This window comes from Pocillopora damicornis, chromosome 9 (assembly GCF_964200805.1).
Source record: "Pocillopora damicornis chromosome 9, jaPocDami1.2, whole genome shotgun sequence".
NCBI classification, from domain to species: domain Eukaryota; kingdom Metazoa; phylum Cnidaria; class Anthozoa; order Scleractinia; family Pocilloporidae; genus Pocillopora; species Pocillopora damicornis.
In genome coordinates, this window is record NC_142678.1 from 19853748 (window position 1) to 19869864 (window position 16117).

At 37.5% G+C, this 16117-nt stretch overlaps 2 protein-coding genes and 1 pseudogene across 2 annotated transcripts; all 3 read left to right on the forward strand.

The window, feature by feature from the left end:
* The first annotated feature begins 1342 nt into the window (after nucleotides 1-1342).
* Nucleotides 1343-2415, forward strand: LOC149040538 (uncharacterized). The gene has a single exon (XM_089182521.1). It carries the CDS (start codon nucleotides 1362-1364, stop codon nucleotides 2262-2264), a length of 903 nt encoding a protein of 300 aa, XP_089038647.1. The 5' UTR covers nucleotides 1343-1361; the 3' UTR covers nucleotides 2265-2415.
* A 1546-nt stretch (nucleotides 2416-3961) lies between these two features.
* Nucleotides 3962-16117, forward strand: part of LOC149040539 (uncharacterized) — a 59587-nt pseudogene continuing 47431 nt past the window's right edge.
* LOC149040540 (histamine H2 receptor-like) lies at nucleotides 10212-12272 on the forward strand. The gene has a single exon (XM_089182472.1). The coding sequence runs from the start codon at nucleotides 10212-10214 to the stop codon at nucleotides 11115-11117; it is 906 nt and encodes a 301-aa protein (XP_089038598.1). The 3' UTR covers nucleotides 11118-12272.

Sequence of the window (16117 nt, forward strand, 5' to 3'; positions counted from 1 at the left end):
GTATTTCAATTTTGAAATGTTTTTCCAAGCCAGTTAAATTGCCTTCTTCTGTGATATAACTTCTCCTGTAAACACCAAAAACTTTCATCCCTCCATTCAAGGTTTCTAGAAACTATTCATCTTCATTTATTTGATATTCAGGTGCTGATTCTCCAGACGAAGCGGTTTTGCCGGCGGTTTGGGTAGATACGGAACTTTCTTTGAATTAACGACGTACAGGTTTAGAATAGTTTACCTGTTGTTCCTGTTCAGCTGCACTCAGAACGTCTTACGACATTTAGATATCATATTTCAGACATTTGGAAACTTAAAGTCGAGTCGTGATAGTGGTGTGTTTATTCTCTATCACTATTCCGTGGCGTGCTGTTTTCTTATTCATCCTGAAAACCGCCTTTGGTCAAATTTGACTCTAACTCAGTTTTTAAAGGATACGAAGTACTTCGTTATCAGTGAGGTAGGTTCGTAAGATTTCATTCTTTTACAAAGTCTGGTTTTGGTGAGATGAAGTAAGCCGAGTTAAAGTGGGTGGAGAGAGTTTATGGAAATATGGCGATAAAATTGTCAACCCTATTTCTAATCTGACTTTCGCGGTGCGAATCAAGTTACACCTAGCCGCAAGAGCCGCCATAGTTTATGACTTCTCTAGTTTACCCAAACTCCTTTAAAAAGAAAAAACAAATTACAAATGAACCTCATATTTCTAACAAATATCTTTCTCCAGCTTGTTGCTTATGATATTGACAAAGGAAGAAATTTATCCGAAGCGAGAAAAGACTATTACTAAACTTCTGGGTGTAGAAAATAAAACATAAGAGATGCTTTTGCTTTTAAGAATGTTCGTTATGTTTCACCGTACCTACAATTAATTTGTCTTTGAAGTTTTCGAGGCGGTAACAACAACAACCGTATTTCGAATAGCGGCACCGAGAAGAGAAGTAGGTCTTTCTATACTCAGCCTTTCTACTATATTTCTGGAATTCGAAGATCGCTAAATTTTTTGTTGCCATCTGTCTTTGGAGGCTATAGATTTTATTCAAGCAACTGAGATCACTGGTGGCAAAGCTCTCCACTTATTCAGTGAACATCAAAAAAGTTCATATTATTATATTCGTCTTTTTCGAAAGAGAAAAAAATGAATAGGCTGAATGATTAAATTTCCGGGTATGAATGTCGCATAAAGAAACACGAGGATCAGTTTTAGTTAACAGGCGAAACTTAGTTGGTCAAAACACGTTAAAAAAAAACATAAAAAGCAATAATTGACATATTTCTTTGTTGAGAATGTTGAGTTCGTATTTCATTTTATCTCTAATTGAACTCTTTTCTGTTATTTTTATAGCAGCGAACAGAGCTCAGAGAAAATGCAGCCTTTCGGCTCAGCTTCAGAGTGCATTCCATGGTTTGTGGTCCTCATCATCGAATGTCTGGCCATAGTCATCCTTAATATCATCACCATTGTGGTTTTTGTGAAGAAGAAGCGTCAGCTACAGCGGCGGAGGACATATTTGATCATCCATCTGGCGATAGTTGATCTCTTAGCGGGCGCAGTCTCTGGGCCGCTAATGATTGAAAACGTTATAGCGTTGTTTTGTCCGCTATGGAAGTACAGACGAATGACTCTTTGGTCTTATCTGTTTATTGTATTTATACAGCTATTCCCGTTTACTTCCCTTGTAAATCTTATGGCTATTTCCTTAGAACGGCTACACGCAACATTTCGTCCATTCAGGCATCGCTTTGTGAGGAAATGGGTTCATAGAGCCATAATTATTGTCATTTGGTTAATACCTATTGTTAGAATAGCCGCTCTAATTTTCTTGTTGAAAATTGGTTATTTCGACGTAGTTAATGCTTACTTGTTTCTCCCATTTTACGCAGTTTCTCTATTTGTTATCTGTGTATCTTACATCCTCGTTGTTATCAAAGTACGATGTAGTCGTCATCTTCAATTTCATTCTAGGTACAAAAGAGAAAGAAAACTGACGGGTACTGCGCTTATCGTCTCACTTGTATCGTTACTTTGTTTTCTACCAGCGATAATATATATAGCATGTTGTCACATTTCCTTAAATTATTGCCAGAATGCTCACATTTCTCTGGCTGTGCAAGTTCTATTTTACGCTAACTCACTTGTAAATCCTATAATTTACGCTCTTCGGATGCCAGGATTCAGAGAAGGTTTATTACAGCTATTTTACAGGGTCCCAGACCTTTCTCGTATCGCCTCAGCAAATCTGCCACTTCGTAACCTTAGGAGAGCGTAGATTAAAGGTAAGAAAACTACCAGCATTTCCATTTTATGTTTTGGTTTCTATTGAAATCTTAACACTTGTAAAAAAGAGGAGGAGGAGGAGGTATAGGAACAGGTAATTGATACAGTATAGTTTTGCCTTTAAATAGAAACAGTTTAATCAACTTTTTATAGGCCCAAGATTGTGATTATTAACATAAGAGCTTGACTTGAACCAAAATAAATGTGACTTTTAACAAATCCGAGATGAATAACTCAGAGGGACTCTCCCACCCCCTCCCCCACCCACATTGATTGTGTGAACACGGAAAACAATTTTTTTTGGTTTTATTGAAGAGCACTATGCGCAAAGGAAAGCAATTCAAAAATGTGTGAATAAAAAGTAAAAATCGTATTTACAACCTCTGGAATAACCACAGTTTTTATATGGACGGGAGTGTTTTACCGGGAAATAAAACACTGACGTCCACACTCGTAGTATCAATACGACCACCACATCCAGGAACCAAGAGGCGTATTTTTCGTATGTAACACGTGGCGTTGTGATATTGAGCAACGACGACACGATTCGGGCCTGTTTAAACTTTGCTGAATGAACTTGGTTTGTTTGTTGTTTAGAATATTGATTGGCAGCAAGATTCATTGAGGTAAGCGACGAAGATGTAAATCGGCATTTCCCGAACAACATGAGAACGAGAAAACCTAGATATCTTCTCGCCACCGAGTAAAATTCTAAGCTTATCTACCAGTGAGAGCAAAAGAGTCCCAAAACGTCGACCTTCTATTTTATTTATCATTTTTTATGAAATGAAGACAAAACAGCTCATCATATAAAAAACATTGCCAATTTTCAGGTGGAAACGTATTCAGCCCTGTAATTATAAGTATGTCATTCCACGGAAGGGTCTGAAGACTGGTTCACACGTGCGACACAAATGAAAACGCAAACGCAAATGGAAATGGAAGCGAGTTCACACGTCCAACGTAAATGCAAGGAAAGAGAGATACGCAAGCACAGTAAAAGTATTTTTCCAAGATGGCCGACAATGATTGCGCTTTTTCCGATTCACACGTGTGAGAAGCGAACACAAATACTGGCTTAAGAAGATGAAAATGTTTTTATTACTTGGTTTGACGCTTGCGTTTGCGTTTGCATTTGCGTTGGGTGGTTCACACGATCAATTCCTTGCATTTGCAATTGCGTTTTGCTGAGGTCTCCTGGTGTGATTGATTGACCGAGGGAGGTGTGGGTATTACTCTCTTAGGAAATTAATTAAACTTTTTAGAGGCAGCATAATAGAAATATTATACGTACTTCAAATCGTGTAATAACCCAAGTCAATGTGCCACTTTGGAACTTAAGAACATCTCGGATATGTGGTTGGAAAGTTCGAAGGACGCTTGAATTTGATGTGTTCAGATAGCGAGTATTTGTATTGCTAAAAAGATTTTGTGCCATCAGTTTTTTGCTTTCTTTCAAAGTAAAATTAGGGACAGATAACTAAAATGAGGAAAATAGCCGCGCTTTTTTTTTGCAATGGGAGCGAAATAGAGGTTCAGCTTTTCATTCAGACCGAAGAGACTAAGTTCTGTTGTTATCGTCCCTGAGGAATCCTGGTAACTGGTTGTGATAAAAATTGCAATCCTGATATAAGTTAACTAGCCTAATCCGAATCAAGTGACACCTTGCCGCAAGAGCCGCCATAGTTAATGACTTCTGAGGTTGACACACAGCCCACTGCAACCCCGCCTCCCAGGGAGAAAAATACTGGTAAAGCGTATTTTTTCCAAAGCTGCGTTAATTGATTTGGGTTGAAATATTCACTTTATTAACGATCCACCCATTAATGGAGACTTAAGAAAAACAACAACAAACAAAAAATAGATAAATGAGTTTCCACAAGTTCGTCGAAACCGACTAGGGTGAATAATCGTGCACTGAGAGAGTACTCCATAGTTCTGCATTTCCGGTTTAAAACAACTCCTTCTTTAATGCTCCCCTGTCCCTAGCCCCCTTCGAGAGCAAGTACGGAAATATAAGTCCTCACTTGAATTGCCTCACTATGTATACATTTCCATACGTTTAAAATACAGCCTTCAAAACTTTAGATTCGCCAAATAACCAAATGATAAATATTTGGTGTTTTTATTGCTGCGGGGAAAGGCAGAACGTCGAGTTTTCAAATGGCAAGTATCAAAAAATCGGAATCATCATAAGGAGAAAATACTACCCTTTTTCACTGGAGTTAGAGTTAAGTTAAATACAAATGCACCGGCAGATCAAAAGAGTTAAATGTCACCGTGTAATTTTATTTTGTAAAGTTTTGTCGACTGGATCATTTTTTCCCTTTAAAGTCATATATTCTTAGTTACTAACCGACAGCTTTTAAAAAGTTCAACTCTGCGATCTAGGAAATAGCTCATCTCCGAGAGTATTTTGCAGTTTGAAATTCGTTCAAATTAAGGCAATACAGGTGTATGCTTCTATCCAAAATTTCGGTTTAGCTGCTCTCAAATTAACACTTTCTGATTACCTCCCTTACTTCTGCTTCAATGATATAATTTCTCCCGTAAAAACAAAAAGCTTATGCTGATTCTCTATATTCCTTTGTTTTGTGGGTGAATTTACGACGATGCAGGACTTTAATCACACGAAGAATCGCGGAGTTTAGGCGGATGCTTTTATCTGTAATTCTTGTTTAGCTGCACTAAAAATGCCCTTCTCCTTTCAGCTATTATCTGTCAATCATTCCGAAAAACCAAATTGAAGTTCCAATAGTGATAAGTTTAGTCTGCATTACATTCTTCCACAGCATGCTACTTCTTTTCTATTTGAAAACCGTCCTTTCTGCATTTGACTTAAAATACTGGTTTGTCTGAAAAGAAAGAAGAAAGAAACTTGAGCCTGTTTGAACTTTGCTGAATGAACTTGGTTTGTTTGTTGTTTGGAATATTAATTGACAGCAAGATTCGTTGTGGTAAGCGGGGAAGATGTAGATGTATTTCCCGAACAACAAGGGAACGAGAAAACCAAGATTTTCAAGGAATTTATCGAAAATTGCGACTAAACACAGGTCAATTTTTCATCTGTCCGTGCTGAACAGCCTTCAAAGGTTTGTAATGATCAGTGATGAGTGATCTTATAAGCTTTAAATGACTCCAAAACGATTCAGAGATTGTTAATATCTTGTCACAACCTCCACTAATTTCATTCAAATGTGACAAAAACATTGGCAACTTTTCGGTCTGAAGTTCATTTCAAACCAATGACCAACCTGGAACTTTCAAATGCGTTCGCTCACGATGCAAAACTTGTCCTTTCATTCATAACGTAGGTAAAATTTTGGGACCCAAGAGATCCATTAAGATCTCTTATGTGCACCTCAGCCGATGTCATTTACTGCATAACTTGCACTCATTACAAAAAGTTATACATTAGGTGACCGATTCCGAGAACACCTTCGCGACGTAGAAAGAAATGACAAGGACGCATCCAAACCAGTCGCAATACACTTCAGTCTCCCTAATCATTCTAAACAGCACATGGCAGTTTGCGGTCTTTCCCTACATCTAGGCATTTCGGAAAGCCACAAAACTCTAGAACAAAAATTTATCTTCCAAATCGGCATTCTTAATCCTCATGGTATCAACAAGCGCTAGCGCTTTTCATTCAATTAATTTATTCTTGTTTTCTCGTCACCATATTCTCACCAATAGCGTGGCTCCATTTTCTGCATATGAACCCGCACAAAACCCACAATTCCTTCAATCGTTATGACAAAGGACTAACGCTCGAAATGTCAGCCCTTAATCTCTTTACGGTGGCCAATTTACGTTTTCAACCCAGTTGATAACACTTAATTACCCTGTTATACTCTCCCACCGACGCAGCACCGCAGTTTTTTTAGAAAGTTACCCCCTATGTTCATTTGATTAATACCTCACTCGTTTGCTGCGCTCACTCGTTTGATACTGATCTGGCCACTCGAACATACAATTCATGTCTTCTCTTCCCTGTGTAATATCCGCTATACATTGAGCAGAGGGTACTCACAGCAGGCGTGTCTGTTTATGAACACGTAAACTCTCGCTAGGGGCCATTTTTTTGTTTGCAAAAGAGTCCAAAACGCAGACCTTTTATTTTTAATTAGAATTCTCTATGGAGAAGGTAGAACGTCATGAAATGAAAACAGAACGGCTCAACATAAAAGAAACATTGCCAATTGTCAGATTGAAAACGCATTCAGCTTTATAATTATAAGTATGTTGTTCTATCTAAGGATCTGAAGACTGGTTCACACGTGCGATGTAAATGCAAACGCAAACGCAAATGGAAATGCAAACGAGTTCACACGTTCAACGCAAACGCAAGGAAAGAGAGATACGCAAGCGCAAGAAGTATTTTTCCAAGATGGCCGACAATGATTGAGCTTTTGCCGATTCACACGTGTGGGAAGCGAACGCAAATACAAACTCCAGAAAATGAAAATGTTTCATCATACAAACTACTGTGTTATACAAAGATTTCCAGCCCTGAGGAAAGTGTGTTTGATATCGCTAATCAGCTGCTGACACGTTACACGCCTTTCGCGCCGCTCGGTCAGGTTGATGAAAGAACGGCAAAGCCTTCACCATTCTCAATCCAAGGTCGTTTGTCGGAATATTTTCCAATTATGGCTGCAGGAAAACTGAAATATCCGTATCGACGCTTACAGACAGTGACGTTGAAACTTTCTTAGAAAGGAAAAATATCAGAATACGAAATGAAAAACCGAAAGTTACGTATTTAGTGGCTTTAGTAATGGCATTTCTCGCGGCTGAGAAAGAAAATCGACAACTGGAAGATTTGCCATAGGCCGATTATGGCCGTTTACCTGAATGATTTCTTCCGCCGGTAAGGACCAATTCAATACCTTTATAATTTTTTATATTGAAAATTAGGCCCATTGTTTTTGTTGTGATTCAACGCATGTTTTCATATTGAGTGCGCCAATGCACTTTACAATTTGTATTCGGGGATTGTCGATCTTTTTATTTTCATTCATTAATAGAGTCGACTTTTCTTGTCAGTAAAGGGCTATTGTGTTTATATGAAAAACATAATACATGGTTGCTTGTAGATATGAAATTTCTCTTCTCGTGTTCAACTCGACATCTCACTCGTTCGCTGCGCTCACTCGTGAGTTGTCGAGTCAAACACTCGAAGAGAAATTCCATATGTAAGCGCGCCCATGTATTATCATGTGTTATTCTCTATTTTATTTCTTGCGTTGACGCTTGCGTTTGCATTTGCATTTGCGTTGGGGTAGGCCTCTCAAAGTTACATTAGAGATCTAGAACATCGGGGTCTAGCTTCACAAAATCATGAGAGGACAAAATAAAGAAAAAGACGAATGGCGAAACTACTAGTAAAATTATTATAGACTCGCTATTAAGGTTCCAAGCCGGTAAATATTTAAGTTTGCTTTCGGTATAATATTGACGGCGGTTTTTATATTACGATTTTTTTAAAAACAGGTTTCATGCCGATGCAATTCGAGTTATCCTGCCTCATGGGCAGACGACCTCTTATCAAATTGTTTTATTACGAACAGCTAACTACCGCAGTAAAACGATATTTTTTAAGTTTGTAATTTGCGACCGTTTTTCATCTCTTGATGTCAAGAGATTTTTTCGACCACTTTATCGTTGCGTTTTATTGCGTTTGGTAGAAAACAAGAGGGAAAAATCATTAAACGAGGCAGAACATTTAGCCATCGCAAACAAATACAAATTGAGAGTCTTAAGTTTCAAAATGGCTGATTTGTTTAAATGAGGGATTTCTAACAAAGCCATCGATATACGAGTCTTATAGTTCAGTGTATTAGATCAGCTACTTCAGTACAAAGAAGATCAATGTTTTTAAAAAGAGCAAATTATCTTGCCGAAATTAAAATCCTATTGTATATTTCACAAGAAAGGCTTCAAGAAACATTCCGTCCATAGGTTTCGTTTTATGGGCAACTGGGTTTATGATGTCTACGTTTTGGATTGATTGGCAAACAGATGTAAGACTCCTGCAGTTTTCAAGAATTGAAGTGCGTGATCAATAGAAGTGTTTATATGAGAGTCTATGTTTACAGTCTAACTACGGTTGTGACGTTCCAAACACGCGTGTAGCTTCTGGGAAATATACTTTACAAAAGCAATGGAGAGTACTCCAAACTTCGGCATTTCTGGTTTAAATAACTCTTTTTATCAAGCTTCCCCACCCCGATTCGAGAGAAAGTACGGCAATATAATATTAACTCTCACTTGAATTGCTTCATTATGTATATATTTCCAAACGTCTAAAATACAGCCTTCAAGAGTTTGGATTCGTTTATGTAAACTATGTAAATGAACGCAAAAACTCCGGGACAAAGTCGTCTCAAATAAAAGAGACTGTAGGTGCGAAAACACCTTAAAACCCGTCGCTTTGAATATTACATGTCGACTTTAAGTTTTTATACGAGGGTTTCAATGAGGTGATGGCTTTTACGGCTAACGGTTAAAATTTTTGGCCAATTTACGGCTAACAGTTAACACCTTTCCATTGTTTTCACCAGAAAAAAATTTTTTTACGGCTAACTCTTTTTACGACTAACGGTTAAAATTTGTCAATTTTCACGCCTAAAGGCTAAATGCTTTGGGCGTCTGACGGCTCATGGTTAACCGCATTGAGGCCATCTTGTATGATCTGGGATCTGCAAATTGGTTACGCGATACACTCCTGCCTGTGAATCCTGCCTGAGCGTTGACGAGAAGACTCATATAAGAGTTGACTAGGATAGAAACGGTACAAACATCTAAATGATTAAAATAAAAAAGCACTGCATGTTGTCGCTTATAGAAAACTAAGCAACGATACAAGCGCAACGATTAATGGGCTTCCGAAGGATTTTCTTTCGCTTGGAGTGGAACGGAAAATAGTCGACGATGATGACTGAATTAACCTATTATTTTCCCCTTTATTACCTCCTTTATGATCCCGCCTGTGAGACAGTGAAACACAAGGCTGTTGATTAATTTTTTGTCCATGTAAATAGTTTCAGTTGTGATATTACAGCAAAAAATCAGACTGTCTACTTTATGATTATTCTTTTGAAATACATTTGAAAACCGCCCTTTCTGCATTTGACTTAAACCCAATTCGTTGAAGGATAGAAACACTTTCGTTATCAGTGAGTTAAGTTCAAAATATTCTTAAGATTCGTTCGCAAATTCTGCTTTCGATGTGATGAGGAAAACTGAATCAATATGGACGGAAATATGTCATTGATACTCTTAATGATCGTAACGCGACGAAAAAGACCGCTTTCTCTAGTTTGTTGCCTATGATATGGACAAAGGAAGAAATTTATCGGAAGCGAGAATAGACAATGATTAAACTTTCTGGGTATAGAAAATAAAATATAAGAGATGTTTTTCCTTTTAAAAATGTTATTAATATTTCAACCCATCTACAGTTAATTAGTCTTTAAAATTTTCAAGGCGGTAACAAAAACAACCGTATTTCTAAAAGCGGCACGGAGAAGAGGAGCAGGTCTTTCTACTCTATTTCCAGAAGATCTCTAAATTTTTTGTTGCCGTCTGTTTTTGGAGGCTTTAAATTTCGTTCAAGCAATTGAGATCACTAGTGGCCAAGCTTTCCGCTTATTTAGTGAATATCGAAAAATTTTTATATTATTAAATGCACCTTTATCGAAATAAAAAGCAGGAACAGGCTAAATGATTAAATTTCCGGATATGAATCTCGCATAAAGAAACATAAGGATCAGTTTAAGTCAATGGACGAAACTTACTTTCAAAACACGTTAAGGAAGCGTAAAAAGCAATATTTGACATATTTCTTTATTGAGAATATTGAATTTGTATTCATTTTATCTCAAATTGAACTGTTTTCTGTTATTTTTATGGCAGCTAACAGAGCTCGGAGAAAATGCAGCCTTTCTCCTCAGCTTCTCAGTGTATTCCATGGCTTGTGGTCCTCATCATCGAATGTCTGGCCATTCTCATCCTTAATATCATCACCATTGCTGTTTTTGTGAAGAAGAAGCGGCAGCTACAGCGGCGGAGTACATATTTGATCATCCATCTGGCGATAGTCGATCTCTTGGTGGGTGCAGTCTCTGGGCCGCTACAGATTGAAAACAGAATGTCGAAAGACTGTCCTCAATGGAAGTACAGACGAGAGACTTCTTGGTCTGGTCATATATCTTTTGCATTTGTACATTTATTCTCGTTCACTTCCCTTACAAATCTCATTGCCGTTTCTTTAGAACGGCTACACGCCACATTTTGTCCTCTTAGGCATCGCTTTGTGAGCAAATGGGTTTATAGAGCCATAATTATTGTCATTTGGTTAATACCTATTGTTAGAGAAGCCGCTCAAATTTTCTTATGGGAAATTGGTTATTTCGAGGTAATTAATGCTTACTTGTATCTCCCATTTTATGCAGTTTCTCTATTAGTTATATGTGTATCTTACATCCTCATTATTATCAAAGTACGATGTAGTCGTCATCCTAAATTCCATTCTAGATCCAGAAGAGAAAGAAAACTGACGGGTACTGCGCTTATCGTCTCACTTGTGTCGTTACTTTGTTTTCTACCAGCGATAATATACTTAGCATATCTTGGCTTTTCCTTCACTTATTTCATGAATTTTCATATTAATATGGCTGTGGTAGTTCTATTCTTAGCTAACTCACTTGTAAATCCTATAATTTACGCTCTTCGGATGCCAGGATTCAGAGAAGGTTTATTGCAGCTAGTTTACAGGGTCCCAGACCTTTCTCGTATCGCCCCAGCAAACCTGCCTCTTCGCAACCTTAGGAGAGCGTAGATTGATGGTTGGAAAACTATATATAAAGTTTTTCTTTCAAATAGCTTTAACTTCTTAGCCGAGCAACATGCATTTCCATTTCATTTTTTGGTGAAATGAGAGTAGACTCGAAGGATAGAAACGGTACAAACATCTAAATGATTAAAATGAAAAGCGATGCATCTCGTCGCTTCTAGAAAACTACACAACGATATAAGTGGAACGATTAGTGAGCTTCCGGTTAGTTAGGTTTTTCTTTGTGTGGAACGAAAAAATCATCAAGGAATCTTCAAATAGCCAGTATGAAAAAAATCGGAATTATTATGAGGAGAGAATACTTTCTTTTCCCATTGGAGTTACTCTTAAATTAAGTAAAAACGTACCGATAGATCTAAAGAAATAAATGTCACCTTGTTATTCTATTTTGAAAAGTTTTGTCGGCTGGGTCACTTTTTCTCTTTAATATTATATATTCTCAGGTACTAACCGACAGCTTTTAAAGATTCAACTTTAGGATCTAGGAAATAGCTCATTTCCGATAGTATTTTGCAGTTTATCATGATGTACGATAAAGTAGAGAGCTTCGTCCAAATTAATTCAATACAGTGTGTGTACGCTTTCACCCAAAATTTCGGTTCAGCTGCACTCAACTTAATATGCTCTAATTACGATCCCGCCTGTGGGACAGTGAAACGCAAGGCTGTCAATAAATGTCTTACTCATGAAAGTATTTTTAATTTAAGATATGAGATTACAACTGTATTAGTTTTGAAACAATAAGACTGTCTAATCTACGATTACACTTTTGAACTCTTGTCCAGTATGTTTGCTTTACTTATGACCTACCTTGTAAGAGAATAAAGTCTTTAATTGAGAAATCATTACCAACTTTCAACAAAGCAATCTTTATGTAACTCCATACTATAGATGCACTGTCTTTATCACCACTTTAAAGATTTCTGTTCGTAAAACTTCTACCCATTTATCTTGCGAATACATAACTGGAAATAACATCCACAGCTGTAATTAATAACCTGAGTTAAGTTAGGCAATTTCTTGAACTGAATATAATAAGGAACCAAGTTTACAGAAGAAGTTTATTTTTAATAAAAGAAAATGACTAGTTCAGTGCAGATATAAGAATGTAAAATCGACCAGAAAAGTTTCTTAAAGGAAAAGAGAGAATTTTTTGGACCACTCATAAGTACTAACACTAAAAAATGCCTCGTATTTGAGTTTTGAAGTGTTTTCTCAGCCACTTAAATTGCCTTCTTCTGTGAAATAACTGCTCCTGTAAACACCAAAAGCTTTTAACATTCCATTCAAGGTTTCTAGAAACTATTCCTCTCCATTCATTTAATATTCAGGTATAAATTCTCCAGACAAAGCTGTTTTGCCGGCGATTTGGGTTCACTTCGAGACGGAACTTTCTTTTAATTAACGACGTACAGGTGTAATTTATCTCACCTATTGTTCGTATTCATGACGAGTTTTTTATTCCTAAATTTGTTATTTATTTGTTAATGAAACATCCATGGGATTTGAGGGCAGACACCACCAAGGCAAACACATCATCGACGGGAAATTACCAGTCAACGGAACGTGCACTTACTATAAATGATTCAGTTCATGTTGGTTTGTCATCTCAAGAAGAGAATTATTTTTTCTAATGAAACAAACATGGCTTTTTCATCACAATTTTACATGGTTTACGTTATATTAAATCTGCAAAGGAAAAAATATGAACGATCGAGACAATTAAATGTTATTATTTCGCGATTCATACTCAAAATTAGTTTGTTATAAGATAAAAACGCACAGTCTAAAATGAACCAACACCCTAAGAGAGATAGAACCAAATTAAAAAAGGAAAGGTTCTGCCTTCAGATAACAACAGCTCAAGTAGGACTGACTACCCGTGGGAGACAGAACCAGGTGAAAAATAGGAAAGGTTCTTGCCTCCGATAACAACAGCCCAAATAGGACTGACTACCCAAGAAAGAAAGAACTAGTTGAACCCGGTGACAAAATCGGGGATTAAAAGTTAAAAAAAATGAAGATTCTTCCCTTACGGAGATAAGACAGTTAATTAAGGACTGACGAGCTCTCGAATCTTCCGTCTTAGAGGGATGTTGTCGATTCTCTTCAAAACGTCTTACAGAGATTGAATATTTGGACTTCTAGAGAATCAGAAACTGGCATTTTTGTCGCGACTTTAATAATGACTTAGCGAACGACAAAAAGTTACCTATTTCTTTGATCCGCGAGGCGATCAGAACTCAGCTGTTTTGTTGTGAATATATTGACACCAGTGTCACGCAAGCGTGGGAGCGAGGCACACGATTCACACGAACAAAACCAATCAAGTTTCGGCGTCCGACGAAAAACTTCACTAATGTTGTTTAATCATAATATGTTTTAATACAACGCCTCAAAATTTGGGATTGTTGGATTGCTTTAGCCCTTCCTTAGTGACTACGATGAAAATTAGGCATTTTTGGAGTCTTTTACCTTAAAATCGAGTTTAGGAATTGGTCGAAAGAACCTTTCAGGAGAGCGAGGTTTGTGTATACATTACACTTTCTGTTTTGTTCACCTTTCGGGCATACCTCCACTCATTACACAATAGCAGGTTTCTATCCTTTGGTTGGGAAAGATCTAATCTCACATCCGACGGAAGGTTAATCTCTTCTAATCTTTCAGATGTTTAAGATAATTAGCATGGAACATTTGAATTATGACACGAGAGCACTCTCGTGTTCTAAAATCCTGCCAAAAATTTAGGACATGCTTATAGGAGGGCCAGTCTCAGCCAAAGCTCTCAACATTTTCTTTTGTCTCACGAAATACAAAATAACTGAACTCGGACAACCTGTTCTAACCTTTCTTTCACGCACCGCTCAATAGTTTTCCGCTTTTGGTTTGTACAGTCACACAGAAAGTAAAATTCCAGTTCAGACAAGTGTGATATGTAGTTGAAAAGGATCAAATAAAGAGTAATAACGAGTTTTTATCAATTTTTTTGACGAACCGCTCCGTACTTTTTCCGTTGCCCAGACTTTCACCTTTGCAAAATCACTCAATAATTGAAACTCAAGCTCGGACAAGTGACGAAATGGAAGAGGATCATGAGTCAAAAAAAATATTTAAAAAAATTAATAAATAATATTGATCATACAAAAACAGATACATGCTTTCAGGGTTGAGGAGAGCACGTGGGTCCATTGTGCATTTAACAATCGCGATCGCGAGCTTTTCGAAAAGCTCTGAGAAGATGTCACTTTATTTTTGGCAATGGACGGGAGGAATAGACGATAATTAAATCCCTGAAACATCCACACAATGGAAAATAAAAATAGAATCTTAATCATGCACTAAATGTTTTCCCTTCGGATCAAATGAATGTTTAGGTAGCTTTCAAAAACTGCTCTGTCACTTGTTTTCAGGGTAACTTTCTCATCAAAAGCATGGAAAGACGGCTATGCGTGTTTTATGCGACGCGTATCTTGTCAACGAAAAAGCGGTACTCAGCAGTTATCGAGATCAGGCCCAAACAGGTAAACTCGTAATTGGCAAAAAAGGTTACATAGAAACTGAAAGTGTTCGCCCCGTGGTTCGCGCAAGCGAGTGACGGATCTCTTGCGCGCGCGTTTTCACGATCAAAGATGTGCCAGAGAGAATGTCGTTACTCATTTGCAGCGCTAGCATTAGACACAAAATTTACGTACTTCCTACGGCAGTCCTTGCTGGAGCGTGACCACTGACTGCCTGTCCATTCTCAGAGAGAGCAGAACCGGTTAGGCCATAAGCAAATTTGTCAGATCTCAAAACTGTTTAAGAGGCGGGGGGAAGGGTTTGTCATAAAAGATGTGTAGTCATAATGTCTCGGTTAATGTATTGTAGGGGTTTGGGAAGGTAATTATCAAGCATTGATCAAACTTTCGAACCATTGCTATCCTTACATACACCGCATGATGAAATACTTGATTAACAATAAAAAAGCAATTGATCATTCAAAATGAAGATTCCGGAACTATATCAACTTTATCGATCAGTAAGAGTAAAATGCCTTAACATTGCTGTGGATCAGTTATCCAGTCTGTTGATAGTTCGATACCAAATACATCGCTGGTATCCATAAAAATGAATCGAATAAACAGCGTAGCGATATGGCATCAGAAGCACTTTCATTTGCGCGACGAAGTGAAACATTTAATATGACGTTTAGTTTGTTTACTTATAGTGTGAAATTTTAAAGACTGCAAGTTTTCATCGAAATTCATTCTCTTTACAGAAATAAACCCCTCACTGTGGGCTGAATCACAAGCAGCGTAATGGCGAAGTTAATATCTCATTTAAAACATAAACTGTTGGAAGGCGAGAATGAAAGAAGTAACCGGTAGCGACAACCACTTTCTTTGCTTTCTTTCGAATTGGATTTCTGATCGAAGTTTTCGCTATTCTTCGATATGAACAGTAAGAAAAATTATGGAACGAACATCAACTAAGTTAATGCTTATATTTACCTGGGAAAAGTCGTATTCCCCAACGGTGTATGAGTAAACAATTCATCTCCTTAACCCCTCAGATTCAACAACATCAACATAGTGTCTTCCGCCCCGCAACACTCCGAGGAAGACTGGTAACGAAAGGCTGTATCGGTCCATCAGGAAAGTTTGATGAAGCACTCAACTCTTACAGACCATTTCTAACATTTATGAGCGTAAAAATAGAAGGATTTGAGATATCAGTGCGCAGCTCTGTGATAACGGCCCTGATATTCTTATCGAAAGGATATCACCTCAGTCCTAGACTCGTTAGAAGTTTGTAATTACATTTATTTAGTTAGTGCATGCTGTTGGTCAAGAACACTAACGACGTAAACTTAAAACTCCTGCAAATATTTCCTCGTGAGCCTCATAGCTTTGGAATTTCCTTTTCTTCTTTTCACTGATATATTATGTAGTCGGCATTTGTCATGCTAGAGAAATATATGTATATTTATATCCACGAAAGAAACC